Genomic DNA, 22,959 nt, shown 5'->3' with positions numbered 1-22,959 from the left:
AAAAGGGGAGGAGCTTCCGGATGCGTGATTCCTGTGCGCGAAGTTCGGGTCCGCTGTAAGCAAAAGGGGAGGGTTTAGAAGAGAGCGCACTTCCGGTGCCCTTTCTCCCGCGAGCTCTTCTGCTCCGGGCCCTCGTGTGCTGGTTGTGATCTCCAAACTGGAGTGGGGTAGTGACAGGCGGCCTCCCCCTCCTGACCTCCGGTGCTGCCGCCCTCAGAATCAGATATGGCCCAGAATTTGAAGGACTTAGCGGGACGCTTGCCCGCCGGGCCCCGGGGCATGGGCACGGCGCTGAAGCTGCTGCTGGGGGCCGGCGCCGTGGCCTACGGCGTCCGAGAATCCGTGTTCACTGGTGAGCAGCTTTCTCCCGCTCGCTGGAATCCTTGCCCCCTGCCCTGTCTCTCCAGCTGTCCACATTCACCTAGTTCCCTCACCCTGCCTCACCTGAACCGGATACGTACTCTGAGCCGCGCACGCACTCTGAGCAGCGGCCTAGTCCGATTCCTATCCCTCTCTCCACAGTGGAAGGCGGGCACAGAGCCATCTTCTTTAATCGGATCGGTGGCGTACAGCAGGACACCATCTTGGCCGAGGGCCTTCATTTCAGGTAATGGTGAGCAGAGCACACTAACCCTTCACCCTTGACACGACCCACCAAGGACTAGTAGGACTTGCATCAGGATTCAGCACTGCTCTTTCCCTTAATCACCCCAGGACAATGTTGGCTGCCAATACTCTAGCAACACATAAACTATTCTGTTGAGAGAAGGAGCAAGCCACAACAGTGAGGGGAAACCAATGAAACTTCAGTTTCCTAATTCCTATCCCTGTCCTCTTCCCTTCAGGATTCCCTGGTTCCAATACCCCATTATATATGACATTCGGGCCAGACCCCGAAAAATCTCCTCCCCTACAGGCTCCAAAGGTAAGTGTGGGCAACTGGAAGTCACATGGCAGAAGATATAACTAAAGTGAACCGGGAGGCTGCAAGATGGTAGTGTGGGTGGGGTCTTTTAGGCCTTGGTTTCCACATCTGCAAAAGTGCCTGCCTCCTGGGGCTAAAGCAGTACATTCCAACACGTAGGATGTTTGCATGTTTTTCTTTTTATTAATAGTTCCTTATCTGTTACATAAACTTACGAACTTTGTCCCATTTTTGTCATAGTGCCTAAGTCAAAGCCTTTTATTAAAGCATTTTGTTATTTTTTTTGACTTATTAATTATATCCAGTTACATTTACTGATATGCCCTGTCCTGAAGAAGTATGACTCCTCTCTTTACAGACTACTTAGTTAGAAGCTGTGCCTTTGAGATTCTGCTGGCCCCTGCCTCATTCAGAGCAAGACACATTTTAAATGTGTATCACTTATTCATTCACTAAGCCCTGGGAATAAGATTCTTAAAACAATCCTTATCAATTCTTAATAGTCTAGTAAAAAGAGACAGTTTATCACATTGCTGCGTGATAAACTACCTTAAGACTACCTTAAGAGGTTGCTCAAGATTCAGTGGTAAAAGTAGAAGTAAGCTTTACTAATGGAGGAGTTGTAGGTCCCCAGTGGACAAGTATGCACTTCACATGTGCTATGTAGCATCTTCCTTCACAACTTTATTATTCTGCCCCAGGAAAGTGCTAGGCTGTATACTAGGCATAGATGGAAGCACATGGAAAAGAAAATGTTTGAGGGGAGGGTTGACGTTGACCAGCCATTGCTGACCTCTCCCTCAGACCTGCAGATGGTGAACATCTCCCTGCGTGTGCTGTCTCGACCCAATGCCCAAGAGCTCCCTAGCATGTATCAGCGCCTCGGGCTAGACTACGAGGAGCGAGTATTACCATCCATTGTCAACGAGGTGCTCAAGAGTGTGGTGGCCAAGTTCAATGCATCACAGCTGATCACCCAGCGGGCTCAGGTCTGGCTCCCATTACCATCTGCATGGTGGCAGCATTTCCCTCCCAGACCCAGAGTACTAGGGACCATGAAAAACATCTTATTAGAATCTAGTTCCATATCCACATAAAAGCTATACTAGTTGCCCCTGTAGGACATAGAACTCAGTAGCAATCAGTGTTATGAAGGAAGCATAGGAGGAAATAATGCGTTGTGTTGCAGGTTTGCCTGGCAAGAAGCTAAGGAGACACTTATATTGGAGAGTGAAGGTTTAGGAGTCATTGTGACCTGGGACAATCATATTACCTCTGGGAGGCCATCTAATCTATGAAGTGAATAGATTGAACCAAGTCTTTCCAATTCAAGTGTTCTAGTGAGTGTCTCAGGAACTGAGAGTAGGCCAATTGGCATCCCAGGAGATCTGGTATTTAAATGGGCACAGCAATTCAGCCTTCCTTCCAGTTCTTCAGTCCTCTCAACACCCCTTCATTCCCATCCCCACCACTGCCTCCAGGTATCCCTGTTGATCCGCAGGGAGCTGACAGAAAGGGCCAAGGATTTCAGCCTTATCCTGGATGATGTAGCCATCACGGAGCTGAGCTTTAGCCGGGAGTACACAGCTGCTGTAGAAGCCAAACAAGTGGGTGAGTCACAAGAGGAATGGGGCAGGGGCTTCTGAAAACAGAAATCAGACAGATCTATCAAAGGTTGGGGATCCTTACCTCACTGTGACCCCCTGACTTTCTCACCACAGCCCAGCAGGAAGCCCAGCGGGCCCAGTTCTTGGTGGAAAAGGCAAAACAGGAACAACGGCAGAAGATTGTGCAGGCTGAGGGTGAAGCAGAGGCTGCGAAGATGATATCCTTGGCCTGACCCCAGGCACCCTGCTTTCCCCATCCTTCCTCAAGGGCTGGCTGATGAGAATAAGGCGAATGTGACTTTGTGCTCTCTGACCCTTGGCTCCTGGGGGGGTAGGTACAGATGGGATCTGAAATCTTGGTGGGGAAACCTGAGTCCTGGCTCCCTGCTGTAAGGCCAGATCAAGAGCACTGCTGGCCTTGCCCTCATGTCTGCTGCTGCCCCAAGTTCCTGGCAGTAGCCTACAGGGAGGCCCACAGGTAGGGGCCAAAGATGGGATGGGCACCAGCCATGTGAGCACAACCTTGGATCTGACAGCCCAGAGGAGGACTAGCATGAGAGTAGTAAAGATGGGGCCAGGGATTGAGATCTCATCTTGTGTGGACACTTAACCCTTCTTTGCTCACCTTGGAGAAGCACTGAGCAAGAATCCTGGCTACATCAAGCTTCGTAAGATACGGGCTGCCCAGAACATCTCCAAGACGGTAAGTGTGAGAGTCCTGCATCTCATTCAGGTTTCTACTCAAACTGATTTCTCTTGACACTTAATTGCCCACCGCTTCCCTGATCTTCTATTCATTCCTGTTACAGTATTAGTACATCATAGTCATTGCTCATTGCTGTATCTCTGTCCCAGCCACACATGTTCCATTTAGTAGCTGTTGAATCACAAAGACAGGAGTCGAGGTCTTTACTGATGCCCCATTTGTCTTTCTTGCTGCCCTGCAGATCGCCACATCACAAAATCGTATCTATCTCACAGCTGATAACCTTGTGTTGAACCTACAGGATGAAAGTTTTACCCGGTAAGAATAGGGCTGCACAGTGTGATGTCACAGAGAACATGGGGCTTGAGTCTGGGGTTCCTTGGGCTCTGGAGCCTATTACAGCTACTTGTGACTCTTGATACTTTTTCAAAATTAGAAAAGGGGGTGGCTGGCCAGGTACAGTGGCACATGCCTGCGACTCAGCTACTCAAGAGACTGACTCAGGATTGCAGGTTCTAGGATAGCAAGATGCTATCTCAAAATTTTAAAAATACATCCAAAGAGCTGGGGATATGGCTCAATAGAGAGCCCCTGGGTTTAATATCCAGTACCATGAGAAAAGTGGGGGGGTTGGTAGTTCCTTTCTTATCCATAGAATTGATCTTATGAGATTATTTGTGAAAAAGGCACTTTGATTGTAAGCACAGATGATATTCAGTGTTAAGAATTCTCAAACAGCTGCTCTGGTACATGGAAATGTGTAAGGAAAGGAAAGAGCAGAGAACAGTCATCCATGAGCCTGAGATCCTAACCTCTACCCAATTTGTGGTCTGCTTTTGGGAGCAAAGGGTTTGGAGCTGACTGGGGTCTGAAGTCATTAAATCACATGCATTTCTCTTTTTCTCTGTTGTCTTGTTTACCTCATGGTCTGTTGTCCACAGAGGAAGGTAAGTTGTTGTTGTGTCCTTATTTTTGGGGGGTCCTGCAGTTCATCTTCTCCCAGTACCTACCTACCTCCCCTAAGTCACCACCCTCCCCCCCCCACCCTCAATCAGGAGAGGTGGGAATGACCTGGAATATTCTGCATCTTACATTTATGTCTCCAGTAATGTCATCCATCTGTCCCATTTTTCCAGTGACAGCCTCATCAAGGGTAAGAAATGAGCCTGATGAGAAGAACTCTACCCCAGGGAGGAAGCAGATGTATTTCTCCTCCAGTTTTTGAGGAACCAGCTAGGGGGTCCAGCATACCCCAACCCCAATATCATGTGATGGTCCCCTCTGCACCCATCCTCTTGAGCCCTCTTGAATTAAGGAAGACTGAAGACCAGCCCTTCTTAGGGGAATGACTTTCTTTCTCCCTGTGTTGGCCAGGGGGTTTGGGACAGTGTGTGATTTCCTACAGTGTTCCCTCCCTCAGGTGGGAGGAGATAACCACCATACCAGGAATTCTCAATAAATTTTTATTACTTAAGCCAAAGTTAAGGCTTTAGGTGTCTGCGTCATGTGGGAGGGAAGCAAATGTATCCAATCATGCCTGTGCTCCACGTTCTTATCTGCCAGCAGAGGGCGCAAGGAGTCTGGCCTAGGCTCTCCAAACCCACCAATCTGCTCCAAAAGAGGATCAAAAGCTGGGAGCAGCAGGCCTCATATCCAGAGGCCCAGCTACACCCACTACCCGCCCTCCATGTCTACCACACCACCCCCATTTATTTATCAACATCTCCTTTTTTAAGGCTAGAGCAGCTGTGGTTTTGCTGAGCCAAACTAAAAATCTGATGACCCCAAGGGGAGCTGCTTCCTTGGTAACAGACCTCTGTGGAATTGTGGGAAGATCATGAGTACCAACAAGGGACCTCAGCAACATTCAAAAGCCCAGTGGGTTGTGTTGCCTGCTGTGGGCTACCTGCAACTTTGAATTTTACAAGGTGTGAGGTGCAATTTGCAGAGAAATCCTGACCTATAAAGGTGGGCTTCCCACTCCTGCAGTTCTGGAGCCCCATCAGAAAAGCAGCCTGGTTTTAATCCGTTGAGAAGCTGTCTCACATTTCCCAAGACAGCCTTCACTGGATCTCAAGCACCAATAAAATGAAGTCTGCTTATTATACCTAATCCCACTATATCCATACTCTTGTCCTTTGTCCTTTTGGGGGACAACACTGGGGATAAAGGAATGACAAGATGCACAGTAGAGGAGAAAGTAAACTTTAATAGGGTCAAAAGGGGCAGGTCTTCAGCCTTTAGGGTTTTGAAAGAAGTAGACAATTTCTCCATGCCCTGAGGGTTAAATGTCGAGAAAGGAAAGGGAGGTGAAGTTGATGTAGCAGCCACTCTCCCTAAGGTAAGATTTATGGATAAAAGGTCAAGGGAGGAGGTGGTGTGGCTCAGTGATAGAGTGCCTGCCTAGCATGCAGGAGGCACTGTGTTCAATTCTCAGCACCTTATAAGTGTAAAACAAAGATATTGTGACCACCTAACACTTTAAATAAAAATTTTTCTAAAAAAGATTAAAAAAAAAAAGGTCAAGGGACCTGGATTAGTCATCCATCCGTTACCATTCACACTTCATTTCTTTCAAGTTCCCAAAGCGGGAGGACAATGGAGGTACCTGGGGAATGGGGAATAAGTATGTTTCCAAATTTTGCTGCTGCACCAGGGGCAGCCATTTTGTTTCCTTTTCCATTGTTCCCCTTTTCCTAGTCATTTACACCCTCATCAAAAGGGGAAAGGTTCATAGCTTGTCAATCAGGAGGCCTCCATGGTCTTCAGAGCTCCAGGAAAGTCATTGCTGAAAGAACCAACCCGGGGGCCATCTTTACCAGACAGTGTTAGGAGCTTCACAAAGACCATCCAACACTGTACTGGAAGATGGACCCAGAGCCGGCCAACATGGAACTCCAGGCTACAGTTGACCAGTTGCTACAGGGACCCTGGCTGCAAGCCTGCTGAGGCCTCCTGAGAGACCAAGAGCCAATCCCAAGCTCAAGGTCAGCAGTGAGTGCTGGATAACACATTGGGATTGGACAAGGGCTGGAGCCATTGTGTTCCCTCAGTGGGCAATCAGCCAACCAAGAGCCACCCCTCCTGCAGCACCCTCAGCTCAAGACATGGGGCTTCCAGGTTATGTGGGTGGGGGTGGGGTCACAACCAGCTGCCCCCCCCACCCCCCCACCCCGACCTGAGCGGATGGATGGATGGATGGGAACGAACATAGGGTCAGGGGCCTCCATCATTACCCGGCAGTATTAGAGACTCCCAACCACCCAAACACTGCTGGGTAAGACGAGGGCCCCCACCCAGCGTGCCCACCTCCAGTCATCAGGCCCAGCCCCACACTCTGCTGAGAAGCTACAGATCCCTGGTTCCCATCCCCCCACTACTCGTGTCCCTGGGGATACTTCCGGGTGAGCCCTGCTGCCCACCACCAGCCCCACCCTGAGTGGTTAAGATTGCCAGGGCCCCGGCAGGACCTCAGCAGCCCCTTGTCCTTCTGTTCTCCGCTTCTGAGCCCCTTCCTCTGCCACCCTTACAGCCTGTCCCTGCCCCCAACACACCCCAATTCACTGGCCCTCAGCCCCCACTCTAGTTTTAACTCAGCCCCAGGACCCCTTGCCTGGTGGCTTTTACCTGTCACCAGGCCCGCCTGCCCCCTAGAATGTGGGTGCCGAGGAGAGGAGAAGAAGGAGCGTCAAAGCCCCGATTCAACGCCCTAGAGCCAGCCCTGGCTTCCACTCTTCCTTCTTCCTTCTCTGCCTGCCAAGCAGCACCAGCGCCTCACCTGGGCCCCGCCCGCCGCCCTGCGCACAGGTGTGTCCTCCTGCCATAGGCTGCCCCCCTCACCGTCTTAACTCCTTCTCTCCCAGCATCAGCCACAGTCACCTCCTCTGAGGCCTGGCCACCCACTAGGCCTTTCACTCTGGCTCGGTGGCCTGTTTCCTCCTACCTGCCTATTCTCTCCCCAGTCTCCAAGGGAATAAAGGAAGAAACTTTCCTTAAGTCCTCTCTCCACCATGGCTACGCCTTCAGGCCTACCCCCCTCCTCTGAGGCCTCTGACCCTGCCTGCCCACAGCCAGACCTGGAGGACTAGAATCCCTGAGGTCAGTGAGGGGTCAGCTCAGCAGGGTTTGGGCTGTGCCCTAGTGCAGTGCTGGCCTGAGCTGGGCAACCCCTGAGGGAGAGGGGAGAGAGGAGACCCTGTCCGGCCTGTGAAAGGAAGGCAGGTCCCCGCAGGTCCCCGCAGGTGCCTCCAAGTCTTCACCCCTGGTGTTGGGGTTCCAGCCCCACTAGAGGACCCAGCTGGCCTGACCTTTTTGATTAAAGCCTAGAGCTGTTTTCCAGCAGTCCTGGGAGGAGGAATATTCATGCTGCACTCATTCTCACAGACCCACCTCACAGCGAAGCCGGAGTCCAAGTCCCGAAGGAAGGGCAGTTAGCCCAGGGGCGGTTTAGAGGGGTGGGACCTGCCTTTCTTCGGTGCTGCTCAGGCGTTGCTGGGCACAGGGCCCTGAGGCCCACAGGTAATGGCCCCACCCACCCACCCCCTGGAGGGCCACAGCTCCAGGGAGCTATTGTGTGGCTCAGTCGCTGAGCCGGGTCTGCTCTCTTTGTTGTGCAGCCTCCTCCGCACCTGCCAGTAATTATTTGGTTTGTGAACTACTTCAAGATTTGTCTCCCTGACTAACCTCCTGAGTTCCAGAGGACAGAAACCATCATGTCACCATCATCCCCAGAGAACTGGTTCTGTGCCTGTGATATAATGGACACTCAACCTGTGTGCCTCAAGACCCACCCCATTTCCTTAGCCTTTCCAATGGTGGGGCCGGTTCTTCCCCAAGTGTGACTCACTAGTTCAATCCCCCAGGAGACTTGGGTTTTAAATAAAGGAATTCCACTCTGGAAGGAAAAGAGGACAAAATAATAAACAGGTCTGTGCGTCATCCTGCTATGCAAACTGCCCAAGAGCGTGAGGGCCGTGGTGACCTTAGTGGTAGGGGGTGACTGGGCCCTTTTTAGCTTCACAGGATCCTGTGTACCCCTCTTTATCCTTCTTGACCAAGATGAAGTTCATGCTTCCTAGCCCTTCCTGAAAATCTTAGTTCTTGAATCTGGAAGCCAGCAGCAGATTGTGTTATGTCCCTCTTAGAAAGACTTCCAGATGCATCTTCAGGATAAGGAGGTGGGTTCTGGGGCCAGAAAGGCTGCATTAAAAATCTGAGCTTCAGAGCCCAGTAGTCCTGTGACCTTAAGCAATTTATTTGATCTCTGTTCCTCAGTTCCCTCCACCGTAAAATGTCAAAGGTACCTAGATTGAGAGCTGTGGTATGGTAGCAAACAGGTAAAGCACTGGCTTAGCATGTAGGAGGCCCTGGGTTCCATCTTCAGCACCAAAATAAAAAGGCACCTAGAGTGAATTAATTGTGCAGTCTCTTAAACAGTGCTTGGGCACATGGCCAGCATTTAATGAATTATTGTTGTCATTGTTATCATCATCCATTATCTCAATGATCTTCACTACCACCCTGGGGAGGGCAGAAGAATTAGGATCACACTCAATTTTAAAAAGAGTGCTGGGGGTATAGCTAAGTGGTAGAGCACCTCCCCAGCACACTAGAAGCCTTGGATTCTATCCCAGCACCAACAAGAAAGAAAGATCTGGGTGTGGTGGCACATGCCTAAAACTCCAGCAACTCAGGAGGTTGAGGCAGGAGAATCACAAGTTCAAAGCCAGCCTCAGCAACTTAGGCCCTGAGCAACTTAGAGAGACCCTGCCTCAAAAGAAAAAATAAGGGCAGGGGTTGTAGCTCAGTGGTAGAGCATTTACCTAGCATCTGTGAGGCACTGGTTTCAATTCTCAGCCCCACAAAAAATAAAAATAAATAAAACAAAGGTATTGTGCCCATCTACTAAAAATAAATAAATAAAAGGGCTGGGGCCATGTGTGGTTGCACACGCCTGTAATCCCAGTGGCTCTGGAGGCTGAAGCAGGAGGACCACAAGTTCAAAGCCAGCCTAAGCAACTTAGCAAGACCCTAAACAACTCAGTGAGACTCTGACACTAAATAAAATACAAAACAGGGCTGGGGATGTGGCTCAGTGGTTAAGCGACCCTGGGTTCAACCCCCAGTACAAAAAAAAAAAAAGGCTTGGGATGTGGCTCAGGGGCAAAGCACCCCAGTTTCAACCTCTGGTCCCCCCTGGAAAAAGGAAGAAAGGAGACCAAGGAAACTCACACTGGATCTCATGCCCATGTAAAGCTGCATGCAGAACCAGGAATCTGTCTGACCCTGAAGGCACAAAACACCACCTTGGCCCCTCCCATCCAGAGTCACTGGGCAAGGAAGACACACAGTCCAGTCAACACACAGTGATTCAGAGGTTTATTTACAAGAATAGAAGAACCTGGCTCTACCTGGAGCCTTGTTGAGCTATATACAGGGTGAGGGGAGAGGGAGATAAGGGCACAGCCATTTAAATTATGATAGAATAGGGGTCCTAAGTTCTGGCATGAGTGGGTTCAGTCATCTGTAGGGATCAGGCCTGAGGCTGCAGAGAAAAGGAAGATGTCACAGTGTGGATGGAACAAGGGGAGGGAAACAGGGAAAAGGTCTGGGAACATGCTGGAAGGGTAGGGTGAGGCTCCAGCCACCCCATTCATCCTTGGAGACAGGGGAGTGGGTGGGGGAGGAGTCAGGGAGGAGTCCACACAGAAGGGGCCGTACCATGGCCACCTCTGGATGGTGCCCAGCTCACTTCCTCTTGAGGGAACCCTTGCTCTTCTCCTTGTCTGCTGACCGCTGTTTCTTCACTTTCTCCTCCTTCTTGTTCTTACTGTGCAAGTTCTCATATACATCCTCCTTGTGTCTGTGGTAGGGATGGACATATAAGGGCAGTGGATGTGGTTCAGGAGAGTGCAGGGTAACTTGGCACCCACAGTCCCCTCCAGTCATCCCATCTCACAAGTGAGCAAACTGAAGCCAGGTAAGCAAGGCAACCTGGTCACTGTCCCTTCACTGCTCCCATGGGAGCAAAGAACACATCTCATACATTGTTGGCACCTGGCACAAGCCCACACATGGTGGGCACTTAGGAAATACTTATGCACAGAGGTAGTGAAAACCAAGCTTGAACTTCAACCCAAGTGTTTCCAACTGCAACACTTGTCCTCTCCAGAGATGGAGGCTCAAGCTGAGCAGGAGAATGGAGAAGATGCTAGGAGGTGGCAGGGAGGGGTCACTCACTTGGAGGAAGTCCGGGAAGCCTTGGCATGGGCACTCCTCATGGCCGGTGGGTAGGTAATGTTCCCATATTCTGACTCCTGGCCCTTCTGGGACTGTGGGCAGAGGTATGGAGGGAAGGCAGTGATCCCACTAGGACCAGGTGTCACCTACTCTCCCCTGTGACCCAAAGTGACCCCATTCTGCATGCACCTGAATGACTTCCAACTTCTTCTTGGTGGTTTCAATGAACTGGGCAATGGCCACGTAAATGAACTTGTATTGAGCCTCTGTTTGCACCATGCCTGAGCGCTGTGCCCGAACCATCTGGATTGTCTTCTGGATGTCAATGTCACAGTCCAGACCTGGGTAGGGATAGTGGTTGGACCTCAGGCCTAGGTACAGACAGAGGCCAAGAGGCTTCCCTGCACCCACCAGGCATGCCCACCTGCTCCCCCAGGTGCCCCTCACCCTTGGTGGAGATGCTCTCCATGAGCATGTCGATGACAATGATGGTGCCTGTGCGGCCAATGCCCGCGCTACAGAGAGAAGGGGCAGCTATCAGAGGTCCAGCCAGCCCCTCCCCCAGAAGCAGGGAGCCATGGGCTCAGCCCCATCCCTGGCCAGGATGTAAAGAGCCTGAAGCTCCAGCCACTTGAGGTAATGTGCCCAGAGCCACTAGGCAAGCCAATGCAGATATGCCCCACTCTGCACCCATGGTTCCACCTCAGCTGAAGGATTCACTGGCAAGGGCCTGGGTTGCTGAGGTTGGGGCCTCCAGACACATCCATCTCCCAGCACTTCACTCCTCTACATCCTGCTCCATCTCATTCCTGACTGCTGGCTGCCCCCACCCCTGGAGATCCAGGACCCCCAGCTCCCACTATTGTCCTCAGGCAGTCTGGACCCTTCCCCATCCTGCCTTTTAAGAGTTACATTTGGCCAGGGGTATAGCTTCCCATGCAAAAGGCCTGGGTTGCAATCTCAGCACTGCAAAAACAAAAGGGGGAGGGGGAGGGGAGAGTGAAATCTGCCTCTTCTTTCCGTGAGCTTCATTTCCCTTTTTCTTTAAACCCTGGCAGTAGGCTATGGGCAGCACTTGGGGCAGCAGGGTACAGGGACCACTGGGGTCAGCAGTGCAGTAAGACGTCTCCCTTCTCCTGCACACTCTGCCGGTGCCTGCCGTTGAGAAAACAGTCCCTGGTGACGTTGAGGCCCACCCATAGCTGGGCCCATCAGGCTGGTGCCCTGAGTCTGTCTAATTTCAAACCCAGATTGTCAAAAATAACCCCCCCTCACCCACTTCCTTCCTGTAATGTCTAAATAAAGACTTTGGGGATTTCAAGAATGGGGGAGTGGGTAGCAGTAGGAGGGGTAACTCTGGGGATGGACCTGTCTGTGGGAGGGCAGAAGGGAGAGCCTGGCTGAGACAGCATGGGGGTACCTCCACATTCAGCCCACCCAGCCCTGTCCCAGAACAAACCATTGCTAGTAGGAAGGAGGAAGTCTGAGGCCCTAAAGGCTTGGGGTCACATGGAGGGAACAGGAAGGGAAGAGGACAAAGCAGGTTCCCATTTCACCCATTCCCTGCCCAACATGAGTTACTAAACTGTCAACAGCCCCCATTTTGGGAGAGTTTAGAGTATTCCAGATGTAGTGATAGGATGTCATTTAAGTCTCATGACAACCCTATGAGCCTGATTTTACAGACAAGAAATCTGAGCATCAGAAAAATTAAGTAATTTGCCCAAGAACACACAGCTGATAAATGAAGGAGCCAGAATTTAAATAAGCAGCCTTTGTCCAGGACTGCGTATCTACTGCCTCCCGACATCCAGGCCAGGCCAATGGGGTAGGCTCGTTTGAGGAACCCCTGCTCCTCCTGGATGAACCCTATTTCTCTGTCTCAGCCAGTACAGGAACAAGTCTCCTCCATATGAACATAAGGATCTTCAGAGGAGCTCTGGGTGCATGGGCCCATCCCAAAGACCTTACCCACTGACACAACTCTGGGGCCAAGATGGGGGCATTGGCTGGGGAAGGGGGGAAAACAGTGAAGGTGAAGAAGCCCAAGTTCCCAGAGCTACAAATAGAAAAAGACAAGGGTCATGCAGTCATACTGATCCCAAATGGAAGGTAAAGAAGAAACTGGCTGAGGAGAATCAAGAAAAAAACAGGCAGCCAGGACCCAGGTCTGCTGCACCAGTCCAGACTCTCCCACTGACCAGCTGGCGACTGGGCAAGTCACAGAGTTGGCTTCCTCATCTGTATCTGGCAGGGGTAGACCAGATGGCACCTCCAGGGAGGTCTCTGGGGAAGCACCCCAGCCAGCAGTGGGACTGGTTGCAGCTAGATCCACCCACATGTCCAGAGCCAGGAGGGAACCCAGAGAGGCTGGGGCTGGGGGAGACAGTCAATGAGTTCGCAGCAGTGTAGGCACTTTCTTAGCTCTATTTGCTTCCCAGCTGTTATTTTTATTACCACTGTCGTTGCCGTTATTATTCTCACCTGCAATGCACAATGATGGGCCCTGCATGAGGCAGACTTTCCTGCCGCTGGTTGATCTGGTCCAGGAAGCTGAGGACACCCCCAGGCTCACTGGGGACCCCATGGTCAGGCCAGCTCAGGTACTGGTAGTGCCAGATCTCCCGAACCAGGTCCCCCTGGGTCAAGGACATGGGGTCAGTGCCCCCTGCTCCTATGTAACACCCCATCCTGCCTCATCCCACACACCCAGAAGAGAGAATGAGTCCAAGAAGGGGCTCTGGGAGTGTGCAGGGCCTGGTGACACTCACATTGTCCAGTGGGGAGACCTGTAAAGTACGGAGTTTGTATTCTGTTGTGTCATGCTCTCCACAGTTGACCACAGAGTAGGGTCCATAGACACGCTGAGTGCGTACCTCTGGCCAGTAGGGGACACATTTGTTCTGAAAATGGAGGAGAATGGGGAATGGAGAATGAGACACAAGAAGCAGAGCCCTGGGGCTGTTCTGGATTCCACTCTTAAGTCTTGAGTCCCTGATGTTGGCCCAGACATTGTTGAATGAATGGATGAGCTGGCTGAGGGTCAGAAGACCTGGGATCCAATCTCAGACCAGCTACCTATAGGTGGTGTGACCTGACCAGCCACTTGACCTTACGTTTCATTCAATACCCATTGAGGCTGTGTAAACTGGGCTGGAATTACAACACAAGAAGCAGGATGCATGTGGCTTAGTGGTAGAGAGTAGGTTTAGCATGTGGATGGCCCTGGGTATTCTATTCCTAGCACTGCAAAAAAACAAAAATCAAGTAAGACACCATCCAAGCCCCGGTGCCCCTAGGAGCTCACAGAAAGACAGGGGAACAGGGGAACAGTGTGCTGCTCAGGAGTGTGGCTGAGGAAGAGGTTAATTCTCCCTATGGGTTAGGGAGGTAATCCAAGATGGTGTCACAAGGAGGTAGCAGTTGAGTGGGTCCTCCAATATGAGACCTCTGCCAGGCAGAGGTCATATGAAAAGAGAAAGTAATTCCAGGCAAAAATAAAAAAAAAAAAAAATGAGCTTGTGCAATTCATGGGTACCTGAAAGAGCCTGGCCTGTTTGGAGGCAGGTGTATTATAGGGAAGTATGGCAATTGGAGGGAAGCCACCAGGCCTTCAAATGTGACTTCATCCCAGAGGCAACTGGCAGCCATTGAGATTTCAAAGAGGAAACAACTTGATCCAGTTTGTTTTGGGATGGAATCATTTTGACTACAGCATAAAGGAGGAGTTTAGAGGGAGGGAGCAGGCTCGAGAGAGATTGGAAGTAGCACAGAGAGTAGACAGAGGGGCAGGGGAGGAAAAGGTAAGAGGGATGTTTGCCTTAGCACACATTAAGGAGAGCAGTTTTGTGTTTGTTTTGTTTTTTTGCAGTACTAGAGATTCAACCCTAGGGCTGGGGATGTGGCTCAAGCGGTAGCGCGCTCGCCTGGCATGCGTGCGGCCCGGGTTCGATCCTCAGCACCACATACAAACAAAGATGTTGTATCCGCCGAGAACTGAAAAATAAATATTAAAATTCTCTCTCTCTCTCTCTCTCTTAAAAAAATGTGTTATAAAAAAAATAATAATATGAGATTCAACCCTAGGCCTCACACATGCTAGGAAAGCATTCTAATTCCCAGCCCCTAAGGACAGTTTAAAGTCTGAGTCTCACATGATTTTATGTATCTGTGTGTGGTACTGAGCATTCAATTCAGGGCCTAAACATAATAGGCAAGTGTTCTACCATTGAGCTGCATCCCCCGTCCTTAAAGTCTGAGTCAAGAGCTCACAAGGGTCTAAGGTTGAAAGTAGGAGTCTGAGAGTCACAGTGTATAGTAGAGACTTTGTCTCTAGACTTCAATTTCCCAACAAGCATCTGACTCTTGCCCTTGAAACACTTTTCCACCCTTGCATCTAAACTTTCTTTGGTTTTATAGTGGTGAATAACAAGTACTATGGAGGGAATTTGGGGACTAGCATGATGGCACAGGGCTACGCCTACCCGGCCTTTCTCCACCTCTCGAGTGGTCATGACGATGACGCGGGTGTTTTCCTGCCATACCATCTGCCAGAAGTCATTGACTGTGGTCTCCAGACAGCCCTGGCTGGCGATGTAGGTCTTAGAGTTCTCATCGGGGCTTAGCAGCTGATTCTGGATGCAAGTGCAGAGAAACATAATCTAGGACTGTGAGCCCCATGGCCTGGACAGGCCCGTACCACTCCGCCCTCCCCCACCCTAGACATCAGCTTTGGCTTTGCCCAGGTATTTCTGGATCCTGGAGCCCCCACAGGACAGAGAACTCCCAGGGTCCAGCCTTTGCTCCCACATGACCCACACACCAACCTTGACATAGTTGGCATTGATGTAGTCTGACCCAGGGATGTTACTGTCCCGTCCCTGCAAGATCACTCGGCTGTGGTCAACTGGACAGGAAAAAAATAGCTTGGGTCAGCCAAGGACTTACCACCCGCTGGGCCACACCCTTCCTAAGTTAACAGGCCATTCTTGCCTCAAAGCCATGAGGCTCATAGGGGATTGCAGGTGGGCAGGTGATAGACCTGTCTGGGGTTTGAGAAAGAGGCTTCATAATGAAGGTGGCTGGGCATGATGGTACATGCCTGTAATTTCGGCAACTCAGGAGGCTGAAGCAGGAAGATCAAAAGTTCAAGGCCAGCCTTGGCAATTTAGTAAAACCCTGTCTCTAAAGAAAAAGTAGAAAGGTCTGGGGATGCAGTTCAGTGATAACGTGTCCCTGGGTTTAATTCCCAATACCACAAATAAATAATTATTAATTTTAAATTGTAAAAAAAGGTTGGCTATATAGCTCAGTGGTAGAGCACCCCAGAGTTCAATCGCCATATCATAAAAAAGGAGGATGGTGGTAGCTGGAGGCAATCTGCTTCTGGGGAGGCTCTTGGGAAAAGAAGCTTCTTAGAGGAAGATGAACTGTGCTGGGGTGGGCAAGTGGATCCTCTCCTGAGTGGAGAGTAGACATTCAGGGAGGTTGGCTCAGGAAGGAGCAGTCTTGTGGTGAGTGGCAACTGCCTGGAACTTACAAGGGAGAATGTTCTTATATCGGTTCTTGCTCTTGTTCTCTGGCCGCTGCCCTTCCAGCCGCTGGTGCAAGTTCTTCACCTCCTGCTTCTGTAAACTCTGAGAGGTGAGAATAGGAAATGAGCACCGGCCCGAGAGGGTGACTGGTGGTAGAGATGCTATGGGGGCAGATCAGTATTGGAGGTGCCTAAAGAAGACAAGGGACACCTGGGACCCCACACCAGGTGACTGCCCCACCCCCCGCTGCCATATCCCATCCCTGCTGTTCTCATTGCACACCTCAAACTCTTCCCAGAAGCCAGCCTTGGCTGTGTCCTCTGACTCTTGCTTCTTATTCAGTTCCAAGACCCGGTTCTCAATGTCAGCCGCATTCACCCGAGTGGCATAGTAAGGCTGGGGTTGGTGAGGGTAAGAAGTTAGCAACTTAGAGATCTCAGAATCCATGCCAGGGGATGGTCAGAGGAAGAAAGGAGACAGCAGGGTGCCCCCTCACCTGCCGCAGGTAGACGAAAGCTCCTGAGGCCTCCTCAATTCCTGTTTTTTTGAAATGCTCCACCAGGTCTGTTAGGCTGTCAAAGGTCTCCGTGCCACCCACAGTGTAGCGTCCACCCTGAGAGGCATCAAGTAGGATCAACCCTCAGGGCCTGGGTCTACCTGCCTGGACCCATAGCCTTGGATACAAGCCCAGGCAGTCCCTCCCCACAGCCCAGGCCCTGGACACAGGCAGGAGCTCCAGCATGATGCCTCTCCCACTGCCTTACCTCACACATGACCTTGATGTGAGTGACCCTGAGTGGGGAGCCCGGGCCGGCCTTGGGCTGGTCGCTGAGCACGGACAGCACAAAATCACCAGGCTGGCTGAGACTCTCACGTACAAGAAATGTCCAGGGTTCACCCTTGGCCTGCAGCAGTGCCTCTGCCTGTCCTCCAGACATGTGGCCATGGTACCACCTAGAGAAGGAAGCATGAAGGAAGGAGGGCCCCAAGAGAAGGTAGAGCAGAGTATTCAAAGCTCGGGTGAGGGGATCAGTACCCACTACCCTCTACGTGCCCAGGCCCTATGCTAGGTGCTTTTAAAACCACCACTATATTTGGATTTGTTACCACCCCACAAAAATGCTGAGAGGAAAAAGCCAGGTGGCCCATGCCTGTAGTCCCAAATGCTCAGAAGGCTGAGGCAGGAGGATAGAGAGTTCAAGGTCAGCCTCAGCAACATAGCAAGACTTTCTCAAAAATAAGAATGTTCACAAGTAGCATTTATCCCCATTTTATAGATGAGGAAACTGAGGCTGAACATTTGGAAACTGGCCCCAGACCCTTAATTGATAAGAGTCAAACCTCAAGAACTCTAACCACAGAGTAGGACATGGTGGCACATGCCTATAATCCCAGCAACCCAAGAGGCTGAGTCAGGAGGATTGCAAATTGGAGGCCAGCCTCAGCAATTTAGCCAGACCCTGTCTCAAAATAAAATAAATAGGTCTGTAGCACAGTGCTAGAATGTGTACTCAGCATGCACAAGGCCCTGGATTCAACCCCTAACACCAAAAGAAAAAAATAACAAAGAGTTCTAATCAGACTTTGAATCCAGAGTCCACCTCGGAAAGTTTCAGACAGACAGAAAGGCAGGAGGCAGTATCCAGAATAGTTAGAGGGATGAAACCAAGGAAGCACCCCCATGAAACATGGGGGAGACAGAAGTCAGAAAGGAGAACTCCCCCAGGGAAGTGGGGATCACACCCTTGGAGAGAGGGGTGTAGGAGCTGGAGGGTACCCAGGATGATGTCACTGCAGGGGAGGCCAGGCTTAAAAGGGCTCAAAGGGGCCATCGAGGCAGAAAGCAGAACTAAGGCCTTTCCCCGAAGTACAACCCCTTCCCAGGAGGAAACTGCAGCCCCACAATGCCCAGCCCCACAGGAAACCACGTGATGGAAAAAACACAAAACTCCTTCTGGGGAGAGAGTGAGAAGTGAGGTTGTGAGGTTTCCTCAGCCCAGGGACAGGGGGAGGGGGGCCATTTTCCAACCGCAGGGATGGGGGAAGAAAGGAGGGGGCCAGTCTGTCCTGACCCATCTCACCCCTGCCCAGAGAGCACTACAGCTCAGAGACATCCAGGGTCTCCAGTCCAGCACAAGCACCCTGGGGAATACCACACCACCCTTCAGAGACAGGCCAGAGCCCTCCCCCAGGCAATGGGGAGGGGGCTAAGCCCCTTCCCTCAGGGCCCAGGATGAGGAAGTCCCCATGCAAATGTCAAGCTGACCACAGTCAGAGAGCACGCAATTAAGGGGACAAATGCAAATTCCCACAGAAGAGGAGGATGTGCAGCTAAAGGCAGGGAACACAAACAGAAGTTCGGAGAAAAAGCCTCCCACATGCTGCCAGGGTCAGGCTTCCTAGCTCAGGTAAACCAAAGTACCCCTGAGAGTACCCTGTACCCCTGTCCTTATCCTTGCCCACCTCAGCTCTGCCCCCACTTCCCTCCTTTGCTTCTCCCAAACTCTTCAAAGCCAGGCCTCAGCCTGCTGTCCTGGGTACCTTGGCAACTCCACCTTCCTCCTTCAACCCACCCAACACCATCTCCTGCTCCTCTATAGCAGCCAGCCTTCTCCTCCGCAGAAGAGAGGGCATGGGGAACGAAAGAGGGTCTCAGTGTCCAAACCCCCGTGAGAGCCGCAGGAAGCAGGTGGGGGCTTGCAGGAAAAAGTAAAGAGGGTGACCATGAGTAGATCAACAGAAATCCATTTCCAGGCTTCGCTACTAGAAGAGAAAGTGCTTCAATGACTTTATATTGATTGCAAGGAGATCTCTAGAGGTGGGCCATGGCTTTTACCTCATTTCACCTTAACTTTATCCAGTTCTTTCTTTTTCTTTTTTTGGAAATACTGGGAATCAAACCCAGGGCCTCATGCTTGCTAGTCAAGCATTCCACCCCTGAACTACATCACCAGCCCTTTATATTTTTTTTATTTTGAGATAGAGTCTCACTAAGTTGCTGAGACTGCCCTTGAATTTCTGATTCTCCTGCCTCAGCCTCCCAAGTCTCTAGGATTACAGGCATGTGCCCCAGTGGCCAGCTATTTCTAAGATTTAATCAATGACTTGAACAAAAATCAAAAATATTTGTCTTTCTTGCTTTCTTTTTTTTTTTGGTACCACATTGATTGCACTTAACCTCCGAGCCACATCCTTAGCCCATTTTTATTTTTTACTTTGAGACAAGGTCTCACTAAATTGCTTAGGACCTTGCTAAATGGCTAAGCCTGGCTTTAAACTTTCGATCCTTCTGCCTCAGCCTCCAGAGCTGCTGGGATTACAAGCATGCACCACAATGTCTGGCTTTAACAAAAACAAAACAAAACAAAACTATATATATATATATTTTTTTTTTTTTTTTTTTTTTTTTTTTGTTACCAGAGATTGAACTCAGGGACATACAACCACTGAGCCGCATCCCCAGCCCTATTTTGTATTTTATTTAGAGACAGGGTCTCACTGAGTTGTTTATCATCTCACTTTTTGCTGAGGCTGGCTTTGAACTCTCGATCCTCCTGCCCAGCCTCTTGAGCAGCTGGAATTACAGGAGTGCACCACTGTGCCTGGCTTTTAACAAAAATATTGATACAAGTATGTAGGCACTGAATCTCAAAACAACGGAAAACTTAAGCGGGCAACTCAATGGTAGAGCTCATGCTTGGTATAAAGGCCCTGGGTTTGATTCCCAGTACTGAAAAAAAAAAAAAAGACTAAAAACTGCAGGATCAAGGTTCAAAATCACTTCAACAATCAATACACAAATACAGGACAAGGGTAAGTTGGTCTGGCCCTAGGAGTCCATGGGATAAAAAGCCTGGTTTATTCTGCTGCCCTTTACCTTAACAGACTCTGTTATTAAGATGTAACAGCTAAAATGAGCCATGGTGGGACTGAAGTTGTAGCTCAGTGGTAGAGCGCTTGCCTAGCATGTGTGAGGCACTGGGTTCGATCCTCAGCACCACATATGAATGAACAAATAAAGTAAAAAATCCATTGGCAACTAAAAAATTATATATATATATATATATATATATATATATATATATATATATATATATATATATAATTTTTAAAAGTGAGCCATGAGGGCTGGGGATGTGGCTCAAGCGGTAGCATGCTCGCCTGGCTCGCCTTCTCTCTCTTTAAAAAAAAAAAAAAATTGAGACATGAATTTTAAAAAGTAAGTCATGGTGTAATGAGGAACATTTATGTTCCCCCTCCCCTCACCCATGCTTTGGGAGAACCACATAGGGATAGTCAGCCCAGTTATAGGGGCTACACCTTTGCAGCAAAAGTGTGGAGGAGCTGTTTTGAGTATTACCCTATGTCCAGAACATTACACCCTGTTTTCAATTACCTATGTTTGGGCCAAAGGACTGGCCAAACTCTATCCAGTCCCAAAGGATAAACCTACCCTCAAGGGGTTGCAGACAAAAAGCACTGAGTGTCCTAATGAAAGTGAATTGAGTGACCATCCTCAACATCAACATCTCCTGACACTAAGCAGGCTAGAGCAGGGAAGTTGTAGGAAAGCAGATTCAGCTCCATAGAAGGAAGAGCTTTCTAGAAACAGAGCTGACCTGCTAGGAAATGCCAGCCATGAGGAGTGGCCTCCCTGTCACTCAGGACTGAGTTGCCAGGTGAGAGGGACCCTGGAGGAAGGCAAGGTAGACCTCTCTTGCTTCCTCAGGGGCACAGGGGAGGGGGTTAGTCTTATGAGTCACTAGGACATGAGGAAAGACTCTCAGAACCCTGAGATGGAGCAGGATGGGGAAGGGATTGCAAGCAGACGGTGCCAGGGGACCAGGTGCTCGTCTCCCTGACAGGTAGGAGAAGGCAGCTGCCTCCATGGGGGAGAGGGTCAGGCTGGGTGCCCCTCACCTCTCACTGGTGGGGTCGGAGCAGTTAAGTGGGTACTTGAGGTGGATGATGGTACCATCGCGGTCCTGCAGGACACCTTGCTGATGGGTGTAATACTCCACCAACTCGGTCAGCGTTGCAAACTTCTCCCCTCCGTACAGGTCGTAGAAATCCCCTGAGTTCTGGATCCGAATATGGGTCACCTGATCCCCCACCCTGCAGGGCAACAGGCAGTGAGGCCAGTGGGTGCAGGAGCAGAGGTGTGGTTGGGTGGGGGACAGGCTGGGGGTCCCGAGTTTGAGGCACACAAAGGCAAGGGATGGACACAGACAGGGATAGGAATGTGCTGGGGTTAGGGACAAGGATATGAAGGAGGCATAGGGTCTGGGGAATCGGCACTGCCCTGGAGAACCAGGAAGGAGTGCTCAGAGGCTGAACTGGCACAAAAAAACTGCCAAAACACTGGAGGGTCACTTACCTGACAGAGAGAGAGAAGTCACCCTGGTTCTTGCGACTAGGCCGAGCCAGGAAGCTCCCATGGACCCCTCGGCCCTTGAGCAGGGTCTCTGCATCCAGTCCGCTGAGGTCTCGGTGAAACCACCTGAAAGGTCCCCCACAGAGTATGAGGAGAGGTCCCTTGAGCCCCAGGGCTCCCTTGCCTCTTGCCTTCTGTGGGTTCCAGGCCCTTACCTCACCATCCTGGGGGCTCCAGAGAGGAAGAGGGTACAGGGAATTGGGAGGTGCCACCTGTCTGAGCAGGCGGAAAACTCTGGGGCTATCCTCAATCGTGGTCCTCAGCGTCCTAGCCACCTCGCCACCTGACCCCCCAGCAGTCCTGGTTCTGGGGCTGCCACTCCACTGGCCTGGGGCAACAGGGCGGGGACAGGAAGGGGCGCGGCCGACCCCTTGGGGGAACTCACTTGTACTTCTCTTTTCAGAACAGAGCAAGGGAGAAGCAAGAGGGTGGCAGGGCCGGGGGAGGGGCCCACTTCCCACGCGTCTGCCGTCAAAGGCTCAGGAGCATGGCACTGAGCATACAGTGAAAACTCAAGAAATAAGGACACACATGTGCCTTGGACCCTCCAGACCAAGATCATGACTCATACACGTGACTTCCCACAATTCCACATCATTTCTGCCTCCTCCACCAGCTGCTTCTACACAGCCTTTGCTGGCACAAGTTAATAATAATGGTGACAGTGACAACTATCATTTAATGGAGTGTTACTACACACCAGACTCTAGTAAAACATTTTTCACATGCCTTTTGTGAATTATTCCTCACCTTAGCCCTATGACCCTACTACCATCTTTATCCCCATTTTACAGACAAGGAAACTGAGGCTCAGGGAGTTTAAGGGGCCATACAATTAGTAAATGGTAGTTCCAACCAATGATTTTAATAATATGCCAGCCCTCAGGGCCTCAAAGAACAGAAGTTGAGAGACCCCATGTCTAAAGTCACTGCCTTGGGAGAGGACAACTCCCTAACAGCAAAACCTTGCAGAAGCTTAAGAGGGAAGGGTGCCCTCCTGCACCTATCACACCTCTGAAGGAACAGACAACCCTGAAAAGCCCTGAAAAGCCCTGTCAAACTTGAGCCTTTTCTACTTCCAGTCCCTAGGCCTTTGCCCTGTCCCAGGACTCAGAGCAGGCGCTTGTCTCCTGGGGTCAATCTCCCTGCCATGGCAGACATTCTCAGGACTGGTTGACAATTGAAGCTATAAGAACTGAAAGTTTGGGCTGGGGTGGTGGCTCAGTGGTGCAGTACTTGCCTAGCAGGTGTGAGGCACTCGGTTTGATTCTCAGTACCACTTATAAATAAATAAAATAAAGGTCCGTCAACAACAACAACAAAAAAATTTTAAAGAAAAGAACTAAAAGTTTGTCTATACATGAAATCCCAAGTACATACACAAACACCATCAAGCCAAGACCAGAGGCAAGTGCTCAACAAAGGACACAAAGAAACCCCTATTGGTAGATTCCCTAGGGACAGAGATCACACACTGTCATTACACCTTTACTTAAATTTTAATTTTTACAGCA

At 50.5% G+C, this 22,959-nt stretch overlaps 2 protein-coding genes across 2 annotated transcripts; one reads left to right on the top strand and one right to left on the bottom strand.

The window, feature by feature from the left end:
• The first annotated feature begins 74 nt into the window (after positions 1-74).
• Positions 75-4,718, top strand: PHB2 (prohibitin 2). Its single transcript, XM_081309271.1, has 8 exons — positions 75-352; positions 523-607; positions 846-925; positions 1,730-1,914; positions 2,407-2,536; positions 2,647-2,750; positions 3,158-3,235; positions 3,480-4,718. The coding sequence occupies exons 1-8, from the start codon at positions 226-228 to the stop codon at positions 3,558-3,560; spliced, it is 870 nt and encodes a 289-aa protein (XP_081165397.1). The 5' UTR covers positions 75-225; the 3' UTR covers positions 3,561-4,718.
• A 4,884-nt stretch (positions 4,719-9,602) lies between these two features.
• On the bottom strand, positions 9,603-21,765 carry PTPN6 (protein tyrosine phosphatase non-receptor type 6). Its single transcript, XM_081310993.1, has 16 exons — positions 21,601-21,765; positions 21,389-21,511; positions 20,932-21,126; positions 16,776-16,965; positions 16,508-16,624; positions 16,294-16,407; positions 16,017-16,113; positions 15,304-15,383; positions 14,962-15,111; positions 13,249-13,380; positions 12,962-13,116; positions 10,925-10,992; positions 10,667-10,818; positions 10,478-10,569; positions 9,959-10,100; positions 9,603-9,782 (listed from the first exon to the last, which is right to left on the bottom strand). The coding sequence occupies exons 1-15, from the start codon at positions 21,606-21,608 to the stop codon at positions 9,986-9,988; spliced, it is 1,788 nt and encodes a 595-aa protein (XP_081167119.1). The 5' UTR covers positions 21,609-21,765; the 3' UTR covers positions 9,603-9,782; positions 9,959-9,985.
• Between the last annotated feature and the right edge of the window lie 1,194 nt (positions 21,766-22,959).

This window comes from Spermophilus citellus, assembly GCF_964194105.1.
Source record: "Spermophilus citellus genome assembly, chromosome: 10".
Lineage (NCBI taxonomy): Eukaryota > Metazoa > Chordata > Mammalia > Rodentia > Sciuridae > Spermophilus > Spermophilus citellus.
The sequence above is the reverse complement of the archived record's forward strand: the minus strand, read 5'-3'. Positions and strand labels throughout refer to the sequence as shown.

Bases quoted from the DNA above. Each gene is read 5' to 3' on its own strand.
- PTPN6 (XM_081310993.1), bottom strand. The intron at 10,819-10,924 runs GTGAGGGGCACC...ATCCCTACCCAG, and splicing joins GGAGAGCATCTCCACCAAGG to GTCTGGACTGTGACATTGAC. The intron at 10,101-10,477 runs GTGAGTGACCCC...TCCCTACCACAG, and splicing joins GCTTCCCGGACTTCCTCCAA to ACACAAGGAGGATGTATATG.
- PHB2 (XM_081309271.1), top strand. From the start codon at position 226: ATGGCCCAGAATTTGAAGGACTTAGCGGGACGCTTGCCCGCCGGGCCC. The intron at 1,915-2,406 runs GTCTGGCTCCCA...CACTGCCTCCAG, and splicing joins TGATCACCCAGCGGGCTCAG to GTATCCCTGTTGATCCGCAG. The intron at 2,537-2,646 runs GTGAGTCACAAG...TTCTCACCACAG, and splicing joins TGTAGAAGCCAAACAAGTGG to CCCAGCAGGAAGCCCAGCGG.